Here is a 10,405-nt window from a genome sequence, read left to right as displayed (position 1 = left end):
AAGCAATATCTCAAAGGTCAGCAGTATCTTAAAGGTTACCAGTGCCTTAAAGGTCACCAGTGCCTCAAAGGTTACCAGTGCCTCAAAAGTCAGAAATGCCTCAAAGTTTACCAGTGCCTCAAAGGTCACCAGTATCCCCAAGGTTACCAGTGCCTCTAAAGTCACCAGAGGGCCTATATCAAAGGCTAGTAGTGCCTCAAACTTTGAATGGTTACCAGTATCTTAAAGGTCATTAGTGCCCCAAAGGTCACCAGATCCCCAAAGGTCAGTGATAAGGGCTTTTTACATTTATAATGATCATCTATATTCATGATATTTTATGTTTGTACAGTAAACCTCACTTATAAGGAACTCTGATCTAAGGAACACTAGGATATAAGGAACAGTTTTCAATTCCCTGATCTAATTTCTTCTTTATTCAATGTAAAAATCATCGGTTATAAGGAACTCGATTATAAGGAACACTCGGTTATAAGGAACACTTTTTCCTGTCCCAGAGTATGAAATTCAAAATCAATAGAGGTATATATATACAGGGAAAAGTGACTACGCCCTCTGGCAACTATGTTTTTTGACGAATCAAAATATCTTTTTTACAATCTTGGTAGAGGGTCAAACAAGGACCATTGGAATGTGTAAACTTATTCTAAAATCGGGCTAGCAATTTCATACAAGAAGATTATCATAGTTTCCACTATATACATACGGAAAAGTGACCACGCCCTTCAGCCGCAGTGCTTTTTGAAAAATCTGTTTAATCTGAAAAATCTTGGTAGAGGGTGACATTTATAAGCACCATCTGTGTGAAATTATTTCAAAATAAGACCATTAGTTTAGTTGGAGATGTCGTTTGAAGGTTTTTCTATTTTTAACTCTTGCAACCCCTATGAGCAGCCAAGTTAAACCATGTTAACAAATTTGATAGAGTACCATAAAAGGAAATTCAAGGCCAAGTTTCATTTAAATCCATTCATTGGTTTTGGAGGAGATTTTGATATTGGACGGATGACTAGACGGCAGCACGGATGGACGCCGAACAAAACGTGATCACAATAGCTTTTCATGATCACTTTGTACTCAAGTGAGCTAAAAATATCCATTTAATATCTACCAACAGACTGTAACTACATTCAAACATTTGGAAGAATTTGGCAGATAAAATAATCAATCTATTGACTTCATATCTATACAAAGGTATTTATTGTTCTATTTGACAATATCATTTTATAAATATTGAAGATACATAAATACCATAGCACATTTATAATTATAAACCTGCCTGATTTTGTAACTGAATTGATTCATGATTCACATTATACCAATGGCACTTTACCAGCCTTCAAACAACTACGCAGTTTTAACTTGCTGAGGAATCTAAAGAGGATGATTATATTATAATAAATTTCTCAACTGTATATGAAAAACAAAGGTATCTACTTTCATATGTGTATTGTTTTGTTTGACATTTTATAAACAGATTAAACAGATTAACATTTAAAGTCATAAACTTTCATATTACACCTTATGACACTTAACCAACCTTCATGTGATGATACCTATTAATCATGCAAGAGCATTTTTCACAAATATTTGTGAAAATAAAAGCATGGCTAATACCCAATCTCAAGTGCTCAAATTCTCTTAAAGTTCACACTTATTCTTTTCATTTGTAAATGAATTCTGAACCACTTATGTTAAGTTCCAAGGCAAATACTGTGGAATCAATTGATTTTCATGGGCATCAAAGTTCTGTGATTTTAGCTCATAAAGTTATTTGGTAGGGATTTGAATACATAATAATGTGGATTTCAATTTCTTTACATAATATGAATAGGAATTTACTTGTCTACTGGGATTTAAGGTAGTTCTAAACGTTTGGATCATTTTTTTTCTACAATGTGCCATTCGGTTAAACCCTGATTTCGAGACATTTTGAGACATAATTTGACACAAGAGCTAGAAGAATACAATAGCTCTACTGATCTGAGCCAATGTGACCTTGACCTTTGACCTCAAAATCAATAATGGTAATTTGCTGGTCATGCTCAACCTCCCTCTTATGTTTTGTGAGCATAGGCTCTGTTTCGGGTCACTGTCACCTTGACCTTTGACCAAATGACTTCAAAATCAATAGCGGTCATTTGCTGCCTTATCATGAACAACCTCCCTATTAACTTTCCTAGGCCCAAGCATTCTTGATTTATTATCCAGAAACCATTTCACTGTTCTGGAACACTGTGACCTTGACCATTGACCTATTGACCTCAGAATCATTAAGGATCATCTGCTAGTCATGATCAATCTCCCTACTAATTTTCATGATCCTAGGCCCAATTGTTCTCAAAATATCACCCAGAAACCGTTTAACTATTCTTGGTCACTGTAACCTTGACCTTTGACCTACTGTTTTTAAAATCAATAGGTCTTATCTCTTGGTTATGACCAACGTCCTATAAACTTTTATGATCCTATGCCCAAGCGTTCTTGAGTTATCAAAACGGATTTGTTTGCATACCGACAGACCGACAGACAGACATTTGCAAAACAATTTAGCTCTCCTTCGAAGAAGACGGGCATTATCATAATATGATTAAAACTTTTTCATATATATCATATTCTAACTCTAGGAATTTAGTAATGTTGTCATTTATTTTTAATTGTACTCATAGGCTGCCATTTATGAACAAATGATTTTCTTTCCTGTATGCTTAGTCCAAGCTTTATTCTGCGTTATCCTGATAATTGTTGTTACACCATTATTTCCTGTTAATCAAATGTGCACAACTACCTTAATTTTGTGTAGTGTCTAAACAATGCAATCTGTGAAAACTAGTTTCCTAATGAATATTTTTGATTTTACAGTTCTTCAAAAACTGCAGAATCTATCTGGTTAAGTATCAAGCAAGAAGTTATAAAAGAAACAGAAAGAAAAGTAGTCATCAAAGATTTTTAAGGTATGTACAATCTCTGTCAAATACTCTCTACGATGGCTTTTTTTCACTAGAAGGCTCAGCAATTAAGTTCCAAGGGAATTATAACTACACTATCTGATATATAATTAAACAAAATGCTATTTGAATGGATATTTTTAAACAGTCTACAAAGTACTAATACAGGCTAATTTAATTTTCAGAATGTCTCAAGCTTCACATAATACACAGCCTGTATCACTGAGACTGTCAGAGGTCCTTGCGGATATAGGAGTGGATGAGAGAACTGTGATGAAGAGGAGAAAAACATACATGCTGATAGAATCTATGGGTATATCATCATATCTACTACAAGATCTGAATAGTTCAGAATTCATTTTAGGCAGTCAAACAGAGGGAACAACAACAGTAGGACTTAAGTCAGACATTGACATACTTCTCTGTATTGAAGACTTTCATGTTATACAAGACTCGAGTGAGTGTAAACCTCATGTAACAAATTACTTGATGATCCAGGATGACACTGTAGCACCGGGTTACTGTTTACTACAACGTCTGAGTGAAAATGGTCTTCGTCCGAATACCCATGTATCTGATGAACACCACTTCAGAGACAGGTCAGGGAGAGTGCTACTAAGGAATACAATAGTCCCTGCAATGACAAAAGTATCGCTTGATGCAAGAGGTCCTGCTAAAGCAGTTAGACATGGTCCGGCCCATACCCTTACTATACAATTTCAGGGTTTCAACACTGACTTTGTTGCTGCTTTTTCCTGCAAATCGTGGCCTCTAAAAGCTAGGCAATGGTTAGACCAGCAAGGTGTAGGTAAGTGGCCTTCAGATGATATAAGGAGATGTTGCAGCAATACTGGATGTTTTGTTGTTGGAGTTGGATGTAAGGGCAGTAAATATGAAGAGTTTGAATGGAGAATATCAACATCTTTAGCAGAAAGATACTTAATGTTCAGTCTCAATATCACACAGATTCGGTGTTACGTGTTGATGAAGATGTTGTTAAAAACTTACATCAACCCATACTATGAAGAGACCATTTCAAGTTTCATGTGTAAAACAGTGCTATTCCAGTCCATTGTAAATACACATTGTAATTTCTGGAGAGAAAGTAACTTAATTTCCTGTCTCACAATGTGTTTATTAGTCCTCTACAACTATGTTTTGAATGAAAGCTGTCCACATTTCATTATATCTGTTAACAATTTGATGGCAGGACATATTACACATGAATCTAAACCTCACATTCTTGAAATTTTGCAGAATATTATAAAAAGTGAAGGAGCAGCATTACTCGAGGTAGAATGTGATGATCTTGGTGCAAGGCTTCTTGGGAAGTTTACTTATTTAAGCCAATTAAGTTACCGGTACATAATTCCAGGAGCATTATTATGTTCAACATCATACAAACTTGTAATATATGTATATGAATGTCTAATTTCTATTAGCAACTGCAGTTTTAAATTGGCTATACAAACATTACTGAAGTATATTTTCAAACTTAACAGTATTTCTAATCAAGGTCAGGAACTGTACCAAAAGGCTTGCACCCTTCTTACACCATGGTTCTGTACAACACTGGGATCTGTCCTGGCATCATGCAGCATTCAAAAGGACAACCGTATATCAGAATATGCTCTCGGCTGGATCTCAATGGGTCTGAACACAGATGTTTCATCTGGTAAACTGAAGCAAGCATCCATATTTTACTGTATCGGGGATAGCCAAAGAACAGAAATTGTTCTCAGAGACATTGAGGGAAACTATGATCTAAACATAGTTGAACCTATTTGTAAATGCCATGAGTTCAACAAACTATCTCCGAGAAGAGGATTTAATGCAGAATCTGACAATCATAATGAAGAAGCTATACAGCATATTGCAGATTTCTGCCATGTGAAAGTAACTGTGTTCCACATGAACTACGGTATGAAATGTTCAGGTCTACAAAAGATGACCTTGCTTTCAGATCAAAATATGACAAATGGATGGATTGGGCAGTAGCAGATTCGCTCCCTTACTTGTACTTTCTACAATATAAGATCTACAGCTATCTTGGAAGACAAGATGAAAAGCAAAGAGCACTTTCCAATCTCATCAAAACTATTAAACAGGAACCAAACCTCGGACACAGGGAAACAGCCTTTAATTTACTAGGACAATGTATGGAAGGTGAAGACAGACCAAATGATGCTTTGAACTATTATTTATTATCTCTCAGTCTAAGGGGAAGAAACAATGCTGCCAAGATCCATATATGTAGACTCATATCTAAACTGATAAATGACCCGGCTCGAAACCAATCATTCCAGTAAAGTTTCAACGTAAGGTAATTTTGGAGATGTAGTGCATCAAGGACTGATTTTGGAGATGAAGTCAATCAAGGAGTGAATTTAGAGATTAAGTCCAGACAAAAACTGAGTGTATAAACTAAATCTTGGATTACTTTTTCACTAAACTTGCTTATCAATAATTCAACAATTGAATTGCTACAGATGAACTAAACATGGTGAATTTTAAAAGCATTGTAGATATGAGAAAAACTAAAATTTTTTAACATAAAGCCTGCACTATACATAGTTTATGTTTGAAATGTTATATGATTACTGAAAATAAATATTGATTTGATTTGAAAGTCCTCTTTCAAATTATTTTGTCTGCCCAAAATGTTTAATCACTCCATTCTGTCCAACATATTTTATCATTCAGTCTGTCCAAAACGTTTTATCATTTTAATATTTTAGATAGGCATTATATTATCATCTTGTTTCTTTCAAGTTCAGTGATTTTCGTTTAACTGTAGCCCTTTGATTTTTTCATATCTTAATTTTCTCTACTCAGATTTTACGGCGGATAAATTTAAACTAGAGCTGTCTAATGACAGCATGCTTGCATTTTTGAAGCCCTAATACCTAATACTACCTTACAAACAAAAGCTTTAGCGACATTTCTTGAGGGGTCTAGTTTTACTAAAATGTAACCCAGAGTTATGAAACCTGCTTAGTGTGCATCCCATGACGCAAAAGACGTGTGAAGAATCAGAAAAAGATCTGGTCAAGTATTTCCTGGGAAACATGCTTACATGAAAATCTTTAAGCAAAATTTATTTTTATGAAATCAAGGGAAATAATTTTGACAAATTAAAAGCTATCGTTATGTAACATGTCCTACTAGGCCAACCCATGATGATAAAGACGAGTGCAGAATCTAACAAGAGCTATCACTAATGGTGACAAATGCCCCCGTAGCGCCTTGACCTCTGACCTGGTGACCTTGACCTTTGACCTGGTGACCCCAAAGTCAATAGGGGTCGTGTACTCAATAAGTACTATTAGCATGTGAAGTATGAAGGTCCTGGGTGCAGTGGTTCGCAAGTAAAGTGCTTTCATGCAAAAAGTTAACGTTGTGACGAACGAACTAACGAACGGACGAACTGTTGAAAACTAATATGCCTCCCTTCGGAGGCATAAAAATATTTGGAACAGTAATTCAGCAGAAAATTGTTGACTAAACTGTAACAAAATTTCTATATTAAAAGGAGTATATATTGATATAGTAGTAAGCGTTATGTGTCTTGTCAAAAAAGGTCAACTCATGAAACCAAATACACATGTGAAGTTTGAAAACATCCGACTTTGTAGTTCTAGAAAAAAAAAAGAACTACATACATATAGAACTTTTTTGACGCAGAACTTTTACTGACGAAAGTGATACAAAAGTAGTCATAATTATCATTTTTTATGTAATATCCTGACTATAAAGTGGCTTAGTAAGTAACCCATGTTTTTGCTAAAACAAGAGCTCGTAGAACATGAAATGCCACCTTTGATGCATTCAGTAATTGCACAAGGAACAAAAATAATTTGCTCACTGTAAACAAAAGTTCTACTGTTCTGGTTCAATGTGACCTTGACCTTTGACCTAATGACCTCAAAATCTACAGATGTCATCTGCTGGTCACGATCAACCTCTCTACCATGTTTTGTGATCCTAGACCCAAGTGTTCCCAAGTTATTGTCTGGACACTGTTTAACTTATCTGGGTGACTGTGACCTTGACGTTTGACCTACTGATACCAAAATCTATAGGTTATCTACTGTTCATGACCAATCTCTCATTAAGTTTCATGATCCTAGGCCCAAGCGTTCTAAAGTAATCGTCTGGAAATGGTTTAACTGTTCAAATGTCACTTTAACCTTGACCTTTGCCCTATTGACCTTAAGATCAATAGGGGCCATCTGCTAGTGATGATCTATCAACTTTCATGATCTTAGGCCCAAGTGTTCTCGAGTTATCCTCCGGAAACCGTTTAACTGTTCCTGGCCAATGCGACCTTGAACTTTGACCTAATAACCCCAAAATCAATAGGGGTCATCTGCTGGTCATGACCAACTCCCTATCAATTTTCCTGATCCTAAGCCAAGCATTCTTGAGTTATCGTGCAGAAACCGTTTCACTGTTCCTGATCACGATGACCTTGACTTTTGACCTACAGATCTCAAAATCAATAAGGGTCATCTGCTGGTAATGACCAACCTTCCTATCAACGTTCACGATCCTAGGCCTAAGCACTCTGGAGTTATTATCCAGAAACCGTTTAACTGTTCCGGATCATTGTGACCTTAATCTTCGACCTACTGACCTCAAAATCTATAGGGTTCATCTGCTGGTCATGATCTACCTCCAAATCATCTTTCATGATCCTTGGCCCAAGCATCCTTGAGTTATCATCCGGTAACCGTTATACTGTTCCGAATCAATGTGACCTTGACCTTTGACACACTAAACTCAAAATCAATAAGAGTCATCTGCTGGTGATGATCAACCTCCCTATCAACTTTCATGATCCTAGACCAAAGCGATCTTGAGCTTTCTTCCGGAAACAGATTGGTCTATATACCGACGGACAGACATCTGCGAAACAATATACCACTCCTTCATCGAAAGCGGGCATAAGAAATATTGTAACAATATCTTACCTCAACATTTTCTGCTCTAAGGACATTGTCAAACTCTGTACGTATCAATTTATACCTTTTACTGTTATGTTGTGCATGGCGTTCGAGTTTTCTGGTCAACAAGAAAAACATTCTCGTAATGTTCAGTATGTCTTGCTTCTGCCATAGTGTATGACCTTCGAAGCTTCCTGGTCAACAAGAAAACATGCATTATGTCTTCCTTCTGTCACAGTGGAAAGTAAACCACTTGTGCATGGGAAAAGCAAAGTTTCAATATCTTTTATAACTGTTTTATATAAAAGATGTATCAGAATCAACTTTTTATTATAGAATGGTGTTACACTTAATTCACATAAACTGTCTTAAAGACGCTCGCTACAGTTTCGTATCATTTCCCCCAATAATAGATTTTGATGAAATGTTCTGTATTAAAAGATCATGTTATGATGTATTGAAAAATGAAATAAAAATACTAGGTCACCAGCTTTGTTTCAATTTTATTTGCCCCTAGATATGGTGCTATTTTTAACATTTTTCAAAATTTCTATACTCCTAAAATATATTTCAGTAAAGCACAATAACCAGCATAAATTTGATATCTAAGCATTTTTATAACGGAAAACAATATATCTATTTGAAGCATGTTCAGAGAAATCAAAAGAAAATGATTTTGAAAAGAAAGGAATACTTGTTCAGCAGACCCAAGGGCTATTTTTGCATATTTTTGTCAATTTTAAGTTGGTACTTCTGCTATTTTATCAAGTTTCACATAATAGAATTAAATCAAACTCTGCACATACCTTTGGTTATGTCTACCTAATCTAAAACAAAAAGAAAACTGATACGTCACCATATTAGATTTCGCTTTAATCAAATTACAACTAGGTGGGATGTGGCGGGCATTTATACAACGCAGGGTGGTACGAAATACATAATCAATTTTTATTTCAAACAAGGGCATATATTCAGCCAAACTCTCGACAGTATTTTGTATTTGTCCACAGCTTAAGGCAGAGATATTTAACAAGAGGATCAAATGGCCCGAGGTCGCTCACCTTAGGAACATTTTGAATAAACTCGCTAAAAGAGTGATTGTAGAAACGTTTTTTCTGGATTTCTATAGGAAGAAGTCATTTCATCATGCCGCATCCTTTACCTTTAACATATTTATCTTAAAAGCAATAGGTGTTATCCACTCCATTTAGCCAATCATCCCATTAAGTTTGAAAAGTACAGGTTAAAGGCTTCTCGACAAATGCCACGGAAACTCTTTCAGTGTTTGAGCAATGACTCAGAGATATATCAAATTATCAAACGGTAGATTTCTTAATAAGCGGATTTTAACGTGTTTCTTAAGTATTTTAATGTCATAAAACGATGTAAGTTTCCGCCTTTCTCCGAACAAAACCTATAGTTCACGAATACAGATGTACGGTATGGGTACGGTACATGATTAGAAACACGGCTGTGACTCAATGCAGAGTTGGAGCATCGGTATAAATCACAGACTCGGGTATATGCCGGATTGTAGCAATTTGAACTTTTGTGTGTGTGAGGGTGGGGGGTGGGGGGGGGGGTTAACGTCGCACCGGCACAATTCTAGGTCATATGGCGACTTTCCAGCTTTGATGGTGGAGTAAGACCCCAGGTGCCCCTCCGTGCATTATTTGAACTAAAAGTACTTTAAATGTATATATTTTGTAACCATGGTGATACTTACCCTAACCTCTAGTCAGTTTATCATACATATTATACACTAAATGCGTGCGAACATGCAATAATTTGCACATTTTTGCCGTAAGCGACATTAATCACTTGTGGGCATGCGCAGAAGACCGCTCCAACTCTGTAATGAGCTACATCAATTAGAAACAAATTGGCACGGTGTTGAGGTAAATATCGACCCTTCCGGAAAAACTATCGCGAGCGCCTTTAAATATTAATCACACGCAATAACTCACCAAAGGTTAAGGCACATCTAAATTATTCCGCGGGATGTGTCAGTTACCATATTTTAAACACGGTTACATGTTGAAATCACGTTGACTTATTTTATCTGGTATCATACATGTACCATGAAATAGTGCTTGTTTATATTAAACACATTAGTCATAAGCCACATGTAAAATTCACTCGGGCTACATTCTCATGTTCCCTAGGAATATAACCTAGGCTATTCAAGAATGGTCATTCTATATGTTTTTTTCTTTAATGGTATTGTTAAGGTAGTTCTGCACTTTTGGATCGAATTTTTTTCTACAATGTAAAATTTGATTCAACTCTTAATTTTTCAAACATTTGGAATATACTAAGAAAATTGGTCAAACAGAAAAGATAGGGTCATGTGCTTGATTTCTTGCCAGACTGAAAATTTGGACCTTCAATGATGCAGTTTTTTCGTAACTGGAGTCTATGGGAAAATAGCAACTTCATAACATTTTCGCGAATAGAATTTTTTCTAAATTGTAGATTTTGAGTGAGTGAGTTGGGTTTTACGGCGAATCG

General features: G+C 35.9%; 1 protein-coding gene across 1 annotated transcript; it reads left to right on the top strand.

Moving 5' to 3' along the window:
* The first annotated feature begins 1,307 nt into the window (after positions 1-1,307).
* LOC123555005 (uncharacterized) lies at positions 1,308-5,577 on the top strand. Its single transcript, XM_053548977.1, has 3 exons — positions 1,308-1,429; positions 2,863-2,954; positions 3,134-5,577. The coding sequence occupies exon 3, from the start codon at positions 3,135-3,137 to the stop codon at positions 4,944-4,946; it is 1,812 nt and encodes a 603-aa protein (XP_053404952.1). The 5' UTR covers positions 1,308-1,429; positions 2,863-2,954; position 3,134; the 3' UTR covers positions 4,947-5,577.
* Positions 5,578-10,405: the final 4,828 nt, after the last annotated feature.

This window comes from Mercenaria mercenaria, chromosome 7, assembly GCF_021730395.1.
Source record: "Mercenaria mercenaria strain notata chromosome 7, MADL_Memer_1, whole genome shotgun sequence".
Taxonomy (NCBI): Eukaryota; Metazoa; Mollusca; class Bivalvia; order Venerida; family Veneridae; genus Mercenaria; species Mercenaria mercenaria.
Note: the sequence above shows the minus strand (reverse complement) of the source record. Positions and strands in the feature narration are given on the sequence as shown.